At 51.7% G+C, this 17,277-nt stretch overlaps 9 protein-coding genes across 9 annotated transcripts; 4 read left to right on the forward strand and 5 right to left on the reverse strand.

The window, feature by feature from the left end:
• Nucleotides 1-30: 30 nt before the first annotated feature.
• Nucleotides 31-1,232, reverse strand: CC1G_00398 (hypothetical protein; the record flags this gene model as incomplete). Its single annotated transcript, XM_001837210.2, has 6 exons — nt 31-478; nt 535-586; nt 646-850; nt 907-965; nt 1,038-1,126; nt 1,186-1,232. The coding sequence occupies 6 exons, from the start codon at nt 1,230-1,232 to the stop codon at nt 31-33; spliced, it is 900 nt and encodes a 299-aa protein (XP_001837262.2).
• A 207-nt stretch (nt 1,233-1,439) lies between these two features.
• CC1G_00399 (xylitol dehydrogenase) lies at nt 1,440-3,405 on the reverse strand. Its single transcript, XM_001837211.2, has 12 exons — nt 3,232-3,405; nt 3,140-3,178; nt 3,067-3,083; nt 2,959-3,012; nt 2,868-2,904; nt 2,743-2,808; nt 2,658-2,692; nt 2,477-2,602; nt 2,022-2,420; nt 1,881-1,967; nt 1,753-1,826; nt 1,440-1,699 (listed from the first exon to the last, which is right to left on the reverse strand). Exons 1-12 carry the CDS (start codon nt 3,302-3,304, stop codon nt 1,579-1,581), a joined length of 1,128 nt encoding a protein of 375 aa, XP_001837263.1. The 5' UTR covers nt 3,305-3,405; the 3' UTR covers nt 1,440-1,578.
• Nucleotides 3,406-3,978: 573 nt separating this feature from the next.
• Nucleotides 3,979-5,498, forward strand: CC1G_00400 (other/RAN protein kinase; the record flags this gene model as incomplete). The annotated part of the gene is made up of 4 exons (XM_001837212.2): nt 3,979-4,408; nt 4,467-4,581; nt 4,675-5,326; nt 5,381-5,498. 3 exons carry the CDS (start codon nt 3,979-3,981, stop codon nt 5,318-5,320), a joined length of 1,191 nt encoding a protein of 396 aa, XP_001837264.2. The 3' UTR covers nt 5,321-5,326; nt 5,381-5,498.
• Nucleotides 5,499-5,644: 146 nt separating this feature from the next.
• CC1G_00401 (5-methyltetrahydropteroyltriglutamate-homocysteine S-methyltransferase) lies at nt 5,645-8,690 on the forward strand. The gene is made up of 8 exons (XM_001837213.2): nt 5,645-5,701; nt 5,753-5,894; nt 5,954-6,121; nt 6,179-7,166; nt 7,222-7,460; nt 7,516-7,789; nt 7,841-8,234; nt 8,293-8,690. Exons 1-8 carry the CDS (start codon nt 5,665-5,667, stop codon nt 8,346-8,348), a joined length of 2,298 nt encoding a protein of 765 aa, XP_001837265.1. The 5' UTR covers nt 5,645-5,664; the 3' UTR covers nt 8,349-8,690.
• A 232-nt stretch (nt 8,691-8,922) lies between these two features.
• CC1G_14648 (hypothetical protein) lies at nt 8,923-9,165 on the forward strand (the record flags this gene model as incomplete). Its single annotated transcript, XM_002911173.1, has 1 exon — nt 8,923-9,165. The coding sequence occupies one exon, from the start codon at nt 8,923-8,925 to the stop codon at nt 9,163-9,165; it is 243 nt and encodes an 80-aa protein (XP_002911219.1).
• A 56-nt stretch (nt 9,166-9,221) lies between these two features.
• On the reverse strand, nt 9,222-12,169 carry CC1G_14649 (photolyase; the record flags this gene model as incomplete). Its single annotated transcript, XM_002911174.1, has 9 exons — nt 9,222-9,439; nt 10,111-10,174; nt 10,228-10,356; nt 10,405-10,840; nt 10,889-11,046; nt 11,112-11,345; nt 11,395-11,658; nt 11,722-11,879; nt 11,929-12,169. The coding sequence occupies 9 exons, from the start codon at nt 12,167-12,169 to the stop codon at nt 9,222-9,224; spliced, it is 1,902 nt and encodes a 633-aa protein (XP_002911220.1).
• Nucleotides 12,170-12,353: 184 nt separating this feature from the next.
• Nucleotides 12,354-13,960, reverse strand: CC1G_00404 (pelota; the record flags this gene model as incomplete). The annotated part of the gene is made up of 7 exons (XM_001837216.2): nt 13,889-13,960; nt 13,739-13,833; nt 12,974-13,685; nt 12,872-12,927; nt 12,709-12,825; nt 12,551-12,657; nt 12,354-12,487 (listed from the first exon to the last, which is right to left on the reverse strand). Exons 1-7 carry the CDS (start codon nt 13,925-13,927, stop codon nt 12,354-12,356), a joined length of 1,260 nt encoding a protein of 419 aa, XP_001837268.2. The 5' UTR covers nt 13,928-13,960.
• A 139-nt stretch (nt 13,961-14,099) lies between these two features.
• Nucleotides 14,100-15,074, forward strand: CC1G_00405 (GTPase inhibitor; the record flags this gene model as incomplete). The annotated part of the gene is made up of 6 exons (XM_001837217.1): nt 14,100-14,338; nt 14,396-14,482; nt 14,530-14,605; nt 14,656-14,789; nt 14,849-14,925; nt 14,980-15,074. The coding sequence occupies 6 exons, from the start codon at nt 14,100-14,102 to the stop codon at nt 15,072-15,074; spliced, it is 708 nt and encodes a 235-aa protein (XP_001837269.1).
• A 43-nt stretch (nt 15,075-15,117) lies between these two features.
• On the reverse strand, nt 15,118-16,987 carry CC1G_00406 (chitinase; the record flags this gene model as incomplete). The annotated part of the gene is made up of 3 exons (XM_001837218.2): nt 15,118-15,905; nt 15,966-16,303; nt 16,374-16,987. 3 exons carry the CDS (start codon nt 16,985-16,987, stop codon nt 15,118-15,120), a joined length of 1,740 nt encoding a protein of 579 aa, XP_001837270.2.
• Between the last annotated feature and the right edge of the window lie 290 nt (nt 16,988-17,277).

Raw genomic sequence — 17,277 nt, forward strand, 5'->3', positions numbered from 1 at the left:
TGGAAAGTAAACTACGTTGTATCCTACTAATCACAACTCTTTAATTTCGTCGGCGTCTGCGAACAACACCGCTCCCTCCATCTCGTCGTCATCTCCGACTGCCCCTGGCCGAGAGTCCCCGGCATTGTTGAGGGCCTGGCTGAATGACATCATGTCACCAGATGGATCCGAGTCTGAATCGTCGTCGAAGGCATAGAGGTTGGGTGAATCTACCAAAGCCCGGACATCGTTCTCTTCCTCTTCAGGGAGAAACAAAGGTGTTTCACCCCTCGACTGTCGGACGGGCTGAGGAGGGACGGAAAGCCTCGACTGCTCGGCCAATGCAGCAACTTGGCCTGTCACCTTTCCTTTTCCACCTTTAACAGGGGGCCATGGCTCAACCACGACACAGAGACAGTGGCCCGATATGTTAAAGCCTTGATAAGTCAGCCGAAGCTGTGGTTTTGGCTTCTCTTCCTCTTCATCCACATTGAATGCACTTGTTTTCACTTCTGTTAGAACTGAATTCCTTCTCGGAGGAACGCCGCGACACACCTCTGGTTGAACTCGGGGATTCCGCCCATAGAGTCGTCAGAGTCATCTTCATCTGTCAGGGGAAATCAATATCGACATTTCATAGAGACGAGAGACACTGCGATAGCGTACTAGGAGCATACATATCATCATCGGACTCGGAAATTTCTATTGGGTCGTCCTCATCCATTGCATCGCCTGAATTATGTCCTTGGTCTTTCCGCTGCCGCTTTCTGGTAGAGGTCTCTTTGGCGCTCGATACCTTTCTTTTACCCGCAGCCCTTGTTGCTGAAATCTCGCGCTTGGGGGGTGCCGGGGTTGCAACATATCGACGGTGCTGTTTCACGTTTGATGAGGAGTTGGTAACCGGACAGAATTGGCCATGAAGCAAACCTTTAAAACCAGGGAAAGAGGCTCTATCGGTCGAAAGAAGTAGCAGAATTGGTATGAGTCTGTTAGCATATTGTCATTGGTGGTGTCAAACGTCACTGAGACGAGGCAGTTGCACGAGGGACGCGACGAACCTCCTCTGTGCGTTTCGACAGATGACTTCTTGCCGGATGAACTCCCTCGTATCTGGATATCGGCTTCCGCTTTGAGTTTGGGCAAGATCCTGAGGATCCGCTGAATTCAGTTAGGAGAACTGAGTGACAACACAACGCAGATACTGACAAGGGTCGAAGGTCAGCAATAACATATTGCAGAACTCTATCTGACATCCAATCCAGATGCCGCTCATCTAGGTAAAGCTTTCACGTACTTCAGTGCGCTGCCGCGGAAGAATCGACTGCAATGACTGACATACAGTGGTAGTACGGTTTTCTCCGACATCCGCAGATAATAGCAGTTTCTTGGGCGGAAGGACATTGTGGCACGGAGGCAAACTTATCGCGTCGGTCAATATAGCACGGCACTTTCAATTGAACTTGATCGTCAACTTTTCCCTTTCATTGGCTGCATCCATAGATACATATAATACATTTTTTTTTCTTCTCCCTTCCGTCTATAAGACATGCCCGACGAAATAAAAATAACTAGGGTCCCATGTTCGGCGATGCGACAGAATTAGTTGGAATTGATGTCGACGTCCGGGCCAGAGATCACGACCTTGATAACACCCTTGCCGTCCTCGCTCTTACCGTTTTTCGTGGCATTAAAGGCTGTGATAGCATCTTCAAACTTGTAACTAAATGATAGCTTTAGATGAATGCCCTCGGAATGCGCAATGCAAGAGCTTACCGGTGGGTGACCAGCGGCTTCAAGTCGACCTTTCCAGCAGCAACTAGGTTGATGGCCAAGGGATAGTCACCAGGCTATACGGATTGCCCCATTAGAGGGCGAAGCGCGATCAGACGACAAGTACATACCCCATATCGGAAGGACCCCTTGTAGTTCAATTCCTTGGTAATGAGGACACCAATGTCGATGGTGACATTAGGGTTACCCATACCAACCTGGTTCAAGGGTTAGCCGCAAGCAGCATATCACTCCTCAAGAAATATGCTTACCTGAACGAAGGTACCGCCTGACTTGACAACATGAAGTGCAGTCTGGATAGAAACTTCAGCACCGCTAGCATCGATGACGAGGTCAATGGCGCTTGCACCACGCTCAGCAATGCCAAGGGCCTCCTTCAACGCAGCGGCGTTCCTCCTGCTGTAGTCCACCTTGCTCTCACCCTCCAGAGGTTTGGGAGGCAAGAAGGAGTCGGTGGCAGCGTACTGTTTGGCGAAGTCGAGTCTGGCGGGGACAATATCAATAGCAATGACGCGCGAGGCACCAAGTGCTTTGGCGACAGCCATGCAAAGAAGACCAACGGGTCCACAGCCGAACACGGCGATGGACTGGCCCGCCCTAAAGTTTCCGAGGTTGGCGACTGAGTGGACCCCAACTGAGAGAGGTTCCATCTGTTGTTGAATGAATGAGGAGACAGGAGAAGTTGGAGGACGGCTGGAGCGCTCACCATAGCGCCGTCCTCGAGGGTGACATTGTCAGGAAGAGGGTAAGCCAAATCAGCCGGCAGCTTATAGTAGCGGGCCAAAGTTCCGTCGTAAGGAGGGGTAGCGGCAAAGATGATGTCGGGGCAAAGCTGTTATGTTGCGACAGATCAGGGCAAGTGAAGAGGCAGACAACCATTCACTCACCTCATATTTGCCTAGTTTGCAAGCCTCACAAGCACCTGGTGGGCTTTTGAGAGATGGGATACAGTCAAAGCGACATCTCACTTACGGCAGGTTGCTCCAGGTTCCATCGCCACCCTGTCTCCGACCTTGAGGTGCTTGACCTTGGGGCCAACTGTTGATCATCATTAGCACTGAATACCAGCGTCTCACACAGAGGGAGACGGAGCCGACCCTTGGCAACAACTCCGCTGGATTCATGACCAAGAACCTGTGGTGATGGCAAGTTAGTCTATGTGAATGCGAAATGGAGGATGTAGTTTACCATCGGGCTTTTGACGACAAAGTCGCCGATACGACCTTCCAGCAAGTAGTGAACCTAGCACGAAACTATGTCAGATCCACGGCCTTAAGTTGAATGGATATTGCCTACATCGGAGCCACAGATACCTAGAAAGATGACGGTCAGCGATAAGAGATTGGGTGTTGATAATATCTCGCCTTACCGGTCTTCTTAACAGCAACTAATACTTCGTCTCCCGTAACTAATGGAGAGATTTGTCAAGGGTGGAAGTGAAGCCCAGGAGGGGAAACGCACCCTCAGGAATCGGCCGTTGCTCGAAGACAACGTCGTTGATGCCTTTCAAGACAAAAGATGGGTTATCTGACATGTTGGGAGGGGAAGAAAAGGGCGATTGAGCTTCGACCAGCCCTTCGACCAGTTCAAGACATAAATGCGTCACCGGACCGCAAGACCTTCCTCGGATTGATTTCGGACGGAGATGGCAGCCAATAGCACCCACCCAGCTCCAATCTGTGTCAACTCTGTACCTGGTTTTCTCATACTGCCATCAATTTCGTGGCCCAGCCTGGTAAAAGTCAGCGGCAAAAGGGAACAAGCACGATGTCGGATGGATCCAAGCACCAATCGCTGCCACTCCCCTGAGTCCGACTCGTTAGAGCAAACAAGGATCAACAATGCCGTAGCCGCCGCGGCCGCAACCTGTCGTCCATGGCTTGCTCACCAACGACCAAGTTCTCACTCTGAACTCCTTTCCATTGCTTCAGTCTGGACTACTGTCTCATGTATATGATACAGTTTATCTATTCCAATGGTTGAATTGTGTCACCTTTCGGCTCTGGCAGTGTTTCCCCCCGTATTACCTCACTCTCTGTGCCTCTCTTTATGCCTCGACCTGTCGCAACAGACTCCCTTCCCGAATTCGCTGGGAAATATTTCGCAGACGGTCGCTTCTACTTGGAAGAGAAGCTAGGCTCTGGAGCTTATGGCAAAGTGTATCGTGCTATCGACAGAAGCGAACTAACCTCGACGGGTGCTCCGACCATGCGGGCTATCAAGATTCTCCTACAGTACCCTCTTGGATCTGACAAAGACCGGGTCCAGAAACGAGAGTTCCAAATCCACAGGAGGGTCACCGGTCACGACAATATCGTCTCCATCCATGGCTTCTTCCGCGATCTGGAATTCGTATACGCCGTCATGGACTTCTGTGCTGGAGGGGATCTTTTTGCCGCAATCACAGAGAAGCATTGGTACGAAGACAAGCCCAAAAGGATCAAATCGACTTACCTCCAAATATTGGATGGAGTCCAACACTGTCATAACTTGGGAATCTACCACCGGGACATCAAACCCGAAAACATCCTCTGCTCACAGAATGGTAGCCGTATCCGCTTGGCCGACTTTGGCCTTTCAACGAATAAAACCTTCTCCAACGAGTTTGGTTGCGGAAGCTCCTATTACATGAGCCCAGGTGAGTAGTATGTCGGCTTTGGGTCTTACTTCGCTCGACCTTACGCTGTTAATTTTAGAATGCATAGGCACAAGTAGGGAGAATGGTCGCCATGCTTATTCTACACCTCATAACGACATATGGTCCCTCGGGGTGATCCTAACCAATATGGCGACTGGCCGCAACCCTTGGCGGTATGCAACGGTTAACGACGACTGCTTCAGAGCCTTTTACAAGGATAACGACTTCCTCCTCACCGTACTCCCCATTTCCACGGAATTGAACAGCATCCTCAAGTCCATATTCGTGCTCGACTGGCGCGAGCGTATCCCGCTTCCACAACTCCGACAGCGTATGGTCGAACTGGGCAAAGTGTTCCAGAACCAAACTACCCCCCTCCAGCAAGAAAGTTTACCTATTGCCTCCATCCAATCCGAGGGTCCGACACTCGTAGAGACTATACCTCCCGCGAAAGCAAACAGTCGAGATTCCCGCCAGGCCTCGCCTGAAAACAAACCCCTCGACGACCCTTCGGTGGCAAATGTCGGCAATGCAGACAGTGGCTCCCCAGTCCGGAGCAAGCGTTCGCGTCAGTTGCGCCCCCAGGTCTCGTCCGATCCCCCACCGTCGGGCGCGCTTGACCCGTCGCTGGCTCCGCCTTCTGAATCATCGGGATCCAGCTGTTCTGATCGCAGCAAAGGACCGAAAACTCCTGCGTCGGCCATAAAGCCAGCCAACGACGTCGTCGAAATTCCTGGAGAAGTTCCCGACTTAAGGCTGGACAACCCGGCCAACCCAATCGTTCAGGAAGAAATACAGCCTTTTGGATCACCCGGTGGAGAGAAAGCAAAGCGCAGTTTGAAGAAAAGCAACCTCTTCCGCACATTGCAGCGCTTCAGAGTGGGGCAGCCCGAGTCCTCGAACCCAGAATAGTCGAGGGTGAGTAAGGAAGGTTTACTTCTCCTCGGTGCAGTAAATTAATTATCGATCCAGTGGCTGCATGGGTTGTTTGGTTAAAGTAGCGAGGTTGTACGACTTTGCGGAACCAATGTCATGTCGGGGATCTGATTGGTTGAAATGTAATGGAAGAGCGTATGATAAAGGCCTCGGCCGATATTGAGTGAGTGATGAGTTTGAGGCGGGACGATCGAATCATCGATGAATCGATTATCAGAAAGTGGCACGTGAACTAGCGTCTTAAAGTCGCCATTCTCTCCATTTTAAAAGGCAACGCATCTTCTTTCCAGTCATCCACATTCCCCCCACTTTTTTCAAAAATGGTTGCCTCCAGTGTTCTCGGTTTCCCTCGTATCGGTGAGTCCATCGTGCCCATCGATGAGCTCGATATCTAATCTCCATCTCCAGGTGCCAACCGTGAGATCAAAAAGGCCGTTGAGGCTTATTGGGCTGGCAAGATCACTGCCGATGAGCTCACCAAGGCTGCCGCCGATGTCAAAAAGGCTAGCTGGGCCAGCGTTAAGGAGCGTGGTGTTGATCTCGTTCCTAGGTGTGTGTCTCGTGGTGATCGCTGTCGTGTTATCTCCGTCTAACCGCGTCCCGTCTCAGCGGCGAGTTCTCGCTATACGACCACGTCCTCGACCACTCTGCTGCCTTCAACGTCATCCCCAAGCGCTATCAGGGCCTCGGTCTCTCCCCTCTCGATGTCTACTTCGCGATGGGCCGTGGTCGCCAGAGCGATGGCGTTGACGTCCCCGCCTCCGAGATGAAGAAGTGGTATGTTTATCCGCCCGATCGTACTTGATCCGCATCGTCTCACATTGGTTGGCACAGGTTCGACTCCAACTACCATTTCGTCGTCCCTGAGTTCTCCGATGAGACCGACTTCAAGCTCAACTTCAACAAGGCTGTTGAGGAATTCAAGGAGGCTCAGTCCCATGGCATCACCACTCGCCCCGTTGTTCTTGGCCCAGTCTCCTTCCTCGTCCTCGGGAAGCCCGGAAAGGAGGCCAAGCCCGGATTCCAACCTATCAGCCTCCTCCCCAAGCTCCTTCCTCTCTATAAGGCCCTCCTTGCTGACTTGAAGGCTGCTGGTGCCGAGTGGGTTCAGGTTGACGAACCCATCCTCGTTCTCGACACCGCTGCCGGCCTGGAGAAGGAGTTCACGACCGCCTACACTGAGCTCGCCCCCGTTGCTCCCAAGATCATGCTTACCACCTACTTCTCTCGCCTCGACAGTAACTTGAACTACATCGCCAAGCTGCCGGTTGCCGGTCTTCATATTGATCTTGACCGTGCCCCTGAACAATTGGGCGAGGTCCTCGCTGCCATCAAGCCCACCCCGATCATCCTCTCCTTGGGTCTTGTCTCTGGACGTAACATCTGGAAGACCGATTTCGCCGTCGCCGTCAAGCTCGGTCAACAGGCCATCGACGCCGTCGGTGCTGACAGAGTCATCGTCGCCACCTCATCCTCCCTCCTCCACACTCCCGTCACCCTCGCCTCCGAGACCAAGTTGACTGATGAGCAGAAGGATTGGTTCTCCTTCGCCCTCGAGAAGGCCAGTGAAGTGTCTACCATCGCTGCTGTCCTTTCTGGCTCGCAAGACGCTGCCGTTGCTGCCGCTTTGGAAGCCAACAAGGTCTCCATCGCCAAGCGACGTGCCTTCGAGCAGAACTCTGATGACACCGTTCGCAAGCGCGTCGCTGCCATCACTCCCGACATGCTCGACCGCAAGAGTCCCTTCTCCGTTCGCAAGGAGATCCAGGCTAAGCACCTCAACCTCCCCAAGTTCCCCACCACTACCATTGGTTCCTTCCCTGTACGTGCCAGTTCTTCCTAAGCGGTGGAAGTCCATCTGACACACTTTTCTCTAGCAAACCAAGGAGATCCGTCAAGCCCGTGCTAAGCTCGGCAAGAAGGAGATCACTGAAGCGGAGTATGAGGAGTTCATCAAGAAGGAGATCGAGAACGTTGTCCGCTTCCAAGAGCGCATTGGCCTTGATTTGCTCGTCCATGGCGAACCCGAGCGTAACGACATGGTCCAATACTTCGGTGAACAGCTCAACGGCTTCGTCTTCACCCAGAATGCTTGGGTCCAGAGCTACGGTTCTCGGTATGTTGCTTACCAACCCCGTCGTCGATATTTTATATATATCGTCTTTCAACAGCTATGTCCGACCTCCCATCATTGTCTCTGACGTCTCCCGCCCCGGCCCCATGACCGTCAAGTGGAGCAGCTATGCTCAGAGCCTTACCAAGCTCCCCATGAAGGGTATGTTGACCGGACCCGTCACCATCCTCAACTGGTCCTTCCCTCGTGCCGATGTCTCTCGTGAACTGCAATCCAAGCAACTCGCTCTTGCCCTTCGCGACGAGGTTATCGACCTCGAGAATGCTGGCATCAGCGCCATTCAAGTCGACGAACCGGCCATCCGTGAAGGAGTACGTTTTTGACCTTGTGTTATGACTTCAATTCCTGACAACATGGCGCAGTTACCTCTCCGTCGCGGGGACTGGGACGCCTACTTGAAGTGGGCTGTCGATTCATTCAAGCTCGCCACCGCCGGCGTCACCGACAAGCTCCAGACCCACTCTCACTTCTGCTACTCCGACTTCGACGACATCTTCCCCTCCATCCAACGCCTTGACGCTGACGTCATCTCCATCGAGGCCTCCAAGAGCGACATGAAGCTTCTCAACACCTTCAAGCAGTATGGATATTCCAACCAGATCGGCCCTGGTGTTTACGACATCCACTCTCCTCGTGTCCCTGGCGACCAAGAGATCAAGGACCGTCTCAAGGCCATGCTCGGGATCCTCCCCGACACTCTTCTCTTTGTCAACCCTGACTGTGGCTTGAAGACTCGTGGCTGGAAGGAAACTGAGGGTTAGTCTCCACAACATTCTACCATGTTTGCCGAACCTTGACTGAATTTCCGATCCAGCTTCTCTCGTCAACCTCGTCGAGGCTGCCAAGTGGGCTCGTCAGATCTACGCTTAAACGGCCCTTCCTTCCGCTTCAACAGCGTTCGCAGATTTGGTTAACTTATAACGAGATGGCTTCGTCTGATCGTTTGGTTTTGACCTTGCGGTAGTTGTGGCGCGATCTGCTGGCGGCGCCTCGTGCGCCAATTTTAGGCCAGCACTCAGTAGATGCTACTATGTGGGCCCGCGGAGTGCTTCAAATTTGGGAGGCAGGAACTTTGCGTGTGTGCTGTAGTGGTATTTGGATTTCAACAATCCCGGCTTTGCATCTGTATATAATCATGAAAAGACAAACGGGTATTGGTTTTGTGTTGCGCATACATTCTTATCACCATTGTGAATGGCATGCAATGAGACCTATGTTAAGTATTTAAATAAATAATGAACAGTCGGTCAAGTCACAAAGACCGTACAGACAGGTTCGATGTAATTCTCTGGGTTGTCCTTCCTATCTAATTCTCGCTAGTGCTACCGACCATCCGTCAACCACGAATAATAGCTGAGGCGGTGGTTGCTTTTTCAGTCGAGCTCGCTCTTCAGAGCACGACTCTTCCTTAGTGAAGCTTTTCGCGGGCCAGCCATCATTAGCCATGGCGAACATGATTCCCCAGCACCACGAAGATAAGTCCCTCAGTGGGCTGGGTGAATCCTGTGCCTGGGCTATGGGTCCTAACAGCTTGGCCGGCGTTCGACACCTAGCCGTCCGAGACGACTACGCTACGAAGGCCGAGTCGGCGAAAATCAATGCCAACGGCAAGCTACCGTGGAGACTGCCACAGCACCAGGTGAGGCCCCCAAACGACCTCTCCCTCGATCATCCAAGACCTCGATGAAGAGGTGGGGGAACAAGGGAGATGCCGATCAGATTCGCAAATCCTGTAGAAGCAGCCTAGTTGAAACCGAACCACTTCTTGATGGAGGACTTGGTGGAAGTGGTCGAAGAGGATGTCCTGGAAGAAGAAACGGAGGACATGGAGCCTTTGCTGCTCAATGTACGGGTGTTGGCAGTGTTGAAGGACCTGGATGGGCGCATCACATTGCCAAACTCGTTACACATGAGGTGGGTGTCACGAGGATTGGAAGTGGAACCGAAGAGACTGAAGCCACCTGGAGAGCAGGTAGAAGAGGGGAAAAGTCCGTAAGAGGACGACGAAGTCGAGAAGGACATGGTGATGATATCCGTGGTTGGTAGCAACAGGTGGAAGGGAAAAGGTGTAAATGGGAACGGGAATCCGAGCGACTAGTCAAAGTGCTTGATTCGGGCGAAGAAGAAAGAAGAAAGTGGGTTGATGAAGGTGGTGTGAAGTCGATATGGTGAGCAACTCCTCGAAGGAAGGCAGGTGCTGGGGAATCAGCTCTGGGTCTCCCGCCGTATTTATGGACTCCTAAACAATGCTTCCTTATTGACTCCTCAATTTTTGGCAATGTCCAGCCCAAACCCGCTCGACCTTGCCATTAATGGCAGGTGTCGGAACACCAAGCACCGACAAACTCTCACGTTCTTGACGACGCCTATTGACTCCATAGCAACGGCCGCACCAAGCCTCGACAAATAAAAACTTTTCTTTGCCAAATCAGTTACGTACATGTGCCAAACATTCTACCCGAGATCTACTTCTCGCCCGGTTGTTTGAACCTTCGCAATGCTCTTTCGCGACCTTCTTTGTGTTCAATGATTGGTAGAGGATATCCAAGATTATTTGCGATGGATGAGGTGGGATTGTGAAGGTCTAAACCGCATTTAAGAGATTAGACAACTGAAAAGGTTCCCGACCTACCTAGCCCTCTCAAGTTGCGCAACTCTGGCACCCAGTGACGAATAAAATCGCCTGTAGGATCAGCCTATGAAATAGCATTACATTAGTCGGGTGGTCAGGGATGAGCCTCACTTGCACCTTCAAGCTCTGAGTATGCGGGTTGAAGATCCGGAAATACGGGCATGGGTCTACTCCGGTGCTCGCGCTCCATTGCCAGCCTCCGTTGTTGGACGCCAGGTCCCCATCGACCAGCGTCTGCATGAAGTACTACAGGGAGAATAAGTGTCTTGTACATTGTCTCCGCTAAAGACGTACCCGTTCTCCGACACGCCAGTCAATCATGAGATGTTTCGTGAGGTACATGGCGACAATCATCCTCATCCGATTATGCACCCAGCCCATTTTGTTCAGACAGCGCATGGCCGCGTCGACTATTGGAACTCCAGTCGTTCCTCGCTTCCACCTGAAGAGTGCTTCAGCATCCATCTCGGTACCAGCTGGGTCCTTGGAGTTGGCAGGGGCTTGATGGTTCTCCCAGATGATTCCCGAGTACTTTTCGAGGAAAGGGCGGCCCATCGAGATACGAGGGTAAGATGCCAGAACATCTGTATAGAAATCTCGCCACGCTAGCTCGGAGATGAACCTTCCCGCTCCCGTCTTCGAATCAGTATTCAATTGTTGAGCTCCAGTGACCTTCAAAATAGCACGTAGCACCTCTCGAATGGAGATCACTCCAGAAGAGAGGTAAGGACTGGTAGAAAGTTAACATCATATACATTGCGAGATGGGCGCGTCCAACCTCAAGCGACTGGTCGTATCTTTGTCTGCACGGTCCCGGTCGGTGTGGTACTTGGAGATCCGATTGTGTTTGACGTCGTAAGTTACTCCTTCGTTGAGAGGACCTCGGGCCTCCAGTTGAGATGCGCGCGCTTTCGTCTGTAGGAATCGTTGCAAGATCTATAAGACAACAGTGAGGCTGACATCGAGGTTAATGACATGGACGCTGAGTTGATCTCCGGTACCTGTGAAGCCGCATCCTCTCCCTCTGGCCAAAGTTCTCTCATGATCATGGAATCTTCAGGGTCCAACACAAACCCTTCCACATATGAAGGGATCTCAGACAGGAACAAAGGGCCAATTTTTGGACAACTCCGGACTGCCGCGCCGTTCGGAGCAGGATCTTGAGCTTCTTCCAGGTAATCAGAAAGGTGGCTGTTGACAATCGACACCCACTGCCTGGCATAGGGCGAGTATACCTGTGGAAGGGGGTTGGTTCCACTCTGTTGAGGTGAAAACACAACTTACAGCATATCCCTTTCCGCCTTTTGACTGAATGATCCCCGGTTCGACTACTGACTTGTTGTGGTACAGGCTGACCTGCTTGGAAATCTCCCGAGCTTTACTGCATAATTCGATGTCCCGCCTGAGTTCGTCCACTTCATATTCAATGTTGGCGAAAACGTGATTGCAGCCGATGGAATCGAGGAAGATGATGACCTCAGAGACGACGGTTTTCCTCCTTGGCAAAGTGGCAACGTGGAGAGGAATGTGAAGCTCTGCCAGTCGACACTGAAAAGTGGAGAGTCGCTTTTTATTTTTATTTATCATCGCGGTAGTCATCGGTAATCGCACCTTTATGGACACCAGGTTACGAAGTGTGAAATCGATTTTTCGGGAACTTCTGTCGTGCGCCACGAAGTCTTGAGGGCTAACCACGAACAAGGCTACCAATGGAACCCCGTCACTGGCGGCTTGCTGTGACGCTCGAGCGAGTGCTCTGTTGTCCTTGACTGATAGATGTCAGCGTCTCGGAAGAGTGACCTAGTCTCGGAGTCCTACCACGGAGGTCTGTCATTCGCATCCAGAAAACGACACAGTCACTCTTTAATGGGGTGCTAACAGTATTTCTCATGGCGAGTAATAGCTGCTGGAAAGGAGGATTGAGATCAGCAGTGTCTGCATTCTGTTTCGATGCGACCTTAATTGGAGAAAAAGCAGGTGGTGCCGATACAACTTTGAGCTTTTTACTACTCGTACTAGTAGATTTGCAGGACGAATCTGTTCGCTCGTGCTTGGGCATGGTAGATAATCGGTGATAGATGCCTATAAGAGCGGGGGTCGAAAGTCGGGGAATGGTGAAGAGAACATGGCGCATGTTGCAGTATTCCACTTTATTTGAAACACCTTGTCTCGATTGTCACGTCGCGCACTTCCGTGGATCGAACCTAAGTCCGATTTGGGCCCGGTGATCGAGGCCTCATCGATCACGCGTCGCCGCCGTCTTGTTCAAGCTCACGTTTCTTCCGTGCCTCCGCCTCTTCACGTTCCTCCGCTTCCACTACTTCGATATCCAACGGGAACGTCAGGATAGCCGCGATACCCGTGAGTTGGTTTAATTCTGTGTCGTCGAATGTCAACCGATATGCATTTTTGCGATTGAAAAACAAAAATAAAAACGTACGCTGCCCTGATTCGTGCATACTCGAGAAGATCACTACTTCTCCTCCCTTCGCTTGGACTGCCTCAACAACCTCAACATATTTCTTCCGGGTAGCTGGATCACTTGATCTGTTTTTGGAGTCAGAGGATAGTTTGTCTGGTGGATGAAGCAGAACCCACCGGAAGAGATTGTCAGAAATGAGAAGCGTCCCTATCGCCCCTCTGTCCGCTGCAAGGCAAACATGGTCAGGACCATACCAAGCCCTCATTTCGTCAGTTCCCAGCATCTTGTGGAACCTATCAGGGAGTCAGCGCGTCACACACTGAAGGTGAAACGACGTACTTGTCAAGAGTAATGCCCTCCCTAGAGAATTTTGCCTCCTTTAGTTGGGCTGCAACCTGCTCTCTTTCAGCAACTGGTTGGCGACACGAAGAATAAACAAACCGTAGGATTCTTCAAGACCTCCACTAAGCTGTGCACATGGGGACTGGTCACATGTACTTTGACAAGCTTCTCTTTCAATGCCCTCTGAAGTGGTTTGTCACCGCGCTTCGAGGCTTCTGCGTTCAAATGGTCGGCGACTGCGTCCCGTACCCATCCCGGGCTAGCAATGATGATGGCTTTAAGGTCGGGGTTGGCGTAGGGAACATGGCGGATAAACGAGTCATAGAGTGTGCTGTAGAATTTTCCAAGACCTTTCTCGTGCTGTGAGGTTCCGGAAGTAGCAGCCTTCCTTGGAATCGAGACGGCTATTCGGTGCGTGACCACGGTCATATGTTGGGACAGAAGGCAGAATGCCGCTGTTCCTTCCCCACATACAACGGCTGCGACCTCGGCTCCGCGTCCAGGTACAATTGCCTCTTCTACCCGGGCTCTTGCAACGCTGTCCCATCCTTCAGACTTTTCAATGCGGACGTCCCGGTTGGGTTCGATGTCGAGAGTGTGGAATGCTCCCATTCGAACATACTGGTTTTCCGAAATTACCGGGCCGGATATGTGCAGAGAGGCGTTAGGAACGCTGCCCCCAGCACTATTCTCTGAGCCATCTTGTCCGCTCGATGCAGGTGAGAACTCTACCCGAGAGACCTGGATTGTCAGGGTTGTTCGAACACGGTGCGACTCGGTCGACCCAGTGGAGGAAACATTCTGAACTCGTCTGTAGGACAGTCGTCATGAATCTGGTGATGTCTCTGACAAGGGAGCACGTACCTGAGCGCCGTTGCTCTAACAGCATCTCCTTCGGATATAAGGTTGTAGAGATGCCACATATCTTCGTTGTCCTCAGGCCGCAGGGTAACATGTCCCTAGAAAGACCCCAATCAGGACCAAAGCCGAGTTGTGCAGGCAGGCGTTGCTGACCGCCCCGTTTTTGTCAAACCACCGGTTGACTAGTTTCATCGTCAAATGTGGTGCGATATCCAAGAAGATGACAGTTGGGGAGCAAAAAGGTATCAAGTGAGAACGCGAGCGTCGGGCCTCGGCATTGCTTGTTATCTCACTCTCCCAGGATCATTTAGTCGCTGATCCCGCGACAGGCGTACTTTGGTTTCTTCCCCTTCCCTAGCCAGCAATGTCCAGGCAAGTTCCCTGTCAACTCATAAATACGATATCGATTAAACTCTCGTTTAGCTCAAAGGCCGCTACTCTAGCATCTCGTCTCGTTCAACCCAACAATCCAGGGGGCAGGGGACGACACGACAGTGACGAGGAAGATGACGATGAAGCCATCTTTGCTGAACTCGAGGAAGAGATCGAAAATGACTCGAGCGCTTCAGTACGAGAACACGCAATGAGCCTCTTGAAGAGAGAGTGAGGTGCTTCTCCATTCCTTATATTCTCGCTGACCCGGAGCTGATATTGCTCCAGGATGGATCGCGTACGGCAGCTGCAAGAAAGCAATCACGGTCAGTACACGGAAGTCACGGATGAGAAAGAGGTTATCCGTATTACATCGTGAGTTCGTTGTCGTCTCTCGAGTTCAGTATGCTCATACTTCACAGCCGGGAGAAGCGGTGTGTAGTGCATTTCTACCACTCGAACTTCAAAAGATGTGAGATCATGGACAAGCACCTAGCTGTTGGTTATCCCACTCCGTCCCTAAATTATTGGCATTGAAATTGGTCCAGAAAATAGCGCCCAAATATTTCAACACCCTCTTCTTCCGAGTGTTTGTCGAGAACATCCCATGGCTGGTGGAAAAGCTGGCGATCAAGGTCCTTCCGTGTGTGATCTGCTTCGTAGACGGGGTCACAAAGGACAGGTAAGTCTTTAACGTTGTAAAGAACTAGGACGTCTCCGACACTTCTGGGCCGCATCCAGGTTAATTGGTTTCGAGGAGCTCGGTAACAACGACAGCTTCGACACTGCAACCCTTGAACTCCGTTTAAAGACATCTGGTCAATGAAATCTGGTGCACCTCCTGTTCACATTCTGATGTTTTCCTTTCACAGGTGTTTTACAAGGTGCCAACCCAAATCGTCTCGATCCTGTATTCCGGGTTTCCTCGCAGAAGAAAGATGACGATGATGACGAATTCGACCTGTAACACATTATTATCAAGATCGCGCATCTACCACTACATACAGACATTACGATAATCCTAGCGCTTTTCGTATGGAATCGGCGAGATGATAGTCGTCGGTATCGCCGTGAATATCAAACATATTCACTCCAAGCATTCCAGCTTCCTTTGCGAATCTGGATTTAAGAGCCAGTGATTCCGGGTCGTCGTAAGTAATTATCTGTCCTGCAGAAGCGGACCGAAGAAAAGGTGTCTCCGAGCAGAAGTCCCATCGCCGTTCAAATCCACCGCTAGCTAAAAACCTGGGGTAAGTCTCGTTTGAGGATGATGGCGCTAAAACGAGCGCCCCTTGTTTCACCAAGTCGCGAAATTGTATCTGTTCCTCGTCATCAACAACTTCGATTGGACGTCCAGGCGATGGTGAACCAGGGGGCGAAACAGAACCTTGGTCATCGTTGTCGTCCCCATCAGGCCAGTCTCCTTTGCCATCATTTCCATTTCGTGAATGACCACTCCAACCAGTGTGGCCATCGGCACCTCCCCAATGTTCATCCCAACCATCGTCCGAATCCTGGAGCCCCCAGTGACCGTGGCCAAAGTGGTCCGGACTGTGTCTATAACCTCCATATGCAAGTCGGGGACGGCCACCATCATCCTCGCCGTACCAGCGATTCCTCAGCCGCTGAGCAACCGACCTTTGCACGTACCCGTAAGCTGGTACCCCCAGGACGAGTTTGGAAGCGGGAAATCCCGACTTGGTCCAAGACCTGTAACTAGAAAGAGCGCTGGCTTCCGGCTGGGTTGAATTGCCGCAAGCATCGTACAGGGGGGCATTTGGGCCAGGAGAAGTGGATGCTACAGAAAGATAGGCGATCATCATCATCAAGCGAATCGCGGATATCTAAGCACACTTACAGCCCCAGGTATCGTAATTCATGATCAGCACCCAATCCAGTACAGAAGCGAACGGTGAAGAATCAGAGAGTGGTTCTCCGTTTTGATCTGTGAAAGGAAAGGTTTGGGCGGCGACAGTGATGCGGGCCGAGGGGGGGAGGGTGTCTCGTAGAAGTATCAGGAAGTCCAGGAAGTTTAGGGTATCACTGTGATCGTAGATGTTGCCTCTGTTGCCTTCGTGCCCGGGATATTCCCAGTCTAAGTCGATTCCGTCAAGATTATACCGAGAATATACAGACAGGATGTTGCTGGCGAACAGCTGACGACTTTGCGAGGTGGATACGGCGGTCGAGAAGTACCTGGAGGAGTGTAAGGTTAGTGCGAATCCTCATCATACGGAGTTGACAAGGAACAGCTCATTAAACCTACTTGCTACCTGTCCATCCACCGATACTGAGTTTCACCTTGCACCGTGAGAGATGCGCACTAGTTACCAATCTCGTCAGGACGTTCGGTGCATCGTCGCTATCCCATTCTAAGCCAAATTCGGCAGTGGGTACGGCAAACGCAAAATCGATCCAGTCGTATCTCCCGTAGTCCAGTGATTCAGGGGGGAAGGTGTCCGCTGCCCAATCTGGGTAGTAACCCATGAATAGAGGCAGTGGGTTGCTCGGAGTATCCGTTGCCTGAGCACCAGATCCAGTGATGCTGTCAGATCTTTGAGTGCCGCTGCCAGGATGAGGAAGAATCTTCAATGAATCTCCCTGAATGACTACTGGCAGATCGGGACGTCCAGGCGCGGTGCTACGCTGATGAGCTGCAGTAAACGTAACTGGTGATAAGGACGTCGACGTCGGTGAATCTAAGCCAGAAGTCGATATGATGCTTGGAGCTGGAGACGACGACAAAGGATGAAAAGGAGGTTCGATACGGAAGGGTATCTCAGCGCGGCGGCGGTGTTTCTTGCCAGAGGGAGGGTGATCTGCGAACGAACTTGTCGCGACCAGCGCAAAGGAGAGAAATAACCATAGAGCCGTCCCCATGTTTGGGGTTATGCGGGATGTAGCTTGTCGCTCTGCTGTCGTCTCTGCCACATAGCAGCCACCGTCTTCTGAACGACATCATCCAGACAGTCCCATTAGAAATCCGACCAGCCCATAGGTGCGTCAGTCAGCACGCGTCGAATAGCCCCATGCTGGACATTTCTCGTTCTCTGAGTCCCGTCACTAAAAGCAGAAGACCCGGGCGATGACAAAATTAGCAGGTGAAAGAGAAGGCAGAGAGGCTCGGCGAGTCACATACGATAGGTCGGTAATTGAAATTCCTTGCAAAC

The sequence above is a fragment of the Coprinopsis cinerea genome (assembly GCF_000182895.1).
Source record: "Coprinopsis cinerea okayama7#130 chromosome 5 map unlocalized cont3.5, whole genome shotgun sequence".
Taxonomy (NCBI): domain Eukaryota; kingdom Fungi; phylum Basidiomycota; class Agaricomycetes; order Agaricales; family Psathyrellaceae; genus Coprinopsis; species Coprinopsis cinerea.

Coding starts and splice junctions, on each gene's coding strand:
- CC1G_00399 (XM_001837211.2), bottom strand. CDS start 3,304: ATGTCAGATAACCCATCTTTTGTCTTGAAAGGCATCAACGACGTTGTC. Junction 2,905..2,958: donor TTGTCGTCAAAAGCCCGATG/GTAAACTACATC, acceptor CCATCACCACAG/GTTCTTGGTCATGAATCCAG. Junction 2,421..2,476: donor CCCTCGAGGACGGCGCTATG/GTGAGCGCTCCA, acceptor ATTCAACAACAG/ATGGAACCTCTCTCAGTTGG.
- CC1G_00401 (XM_001837213.2), top strand. CDS start 5,665: ATGGTTGCCTCCAGTGTTCTCGGTTTCCCTCGTATCG. Junction 5,702..5,752: donor TCTCGGTTTCCCTCGTATCG/GTGAGTCCATCG, acceptor CTCCATCTCCAG/GTGCCAACCGTGAGATCAAA. Junction 6,122..6,178: donor GCCTCCGAGATGAAGAAGTG/GTATGTTTATCC, acceptor TGGTTGGCACAG/GTTCGACTCCAACTACCATT.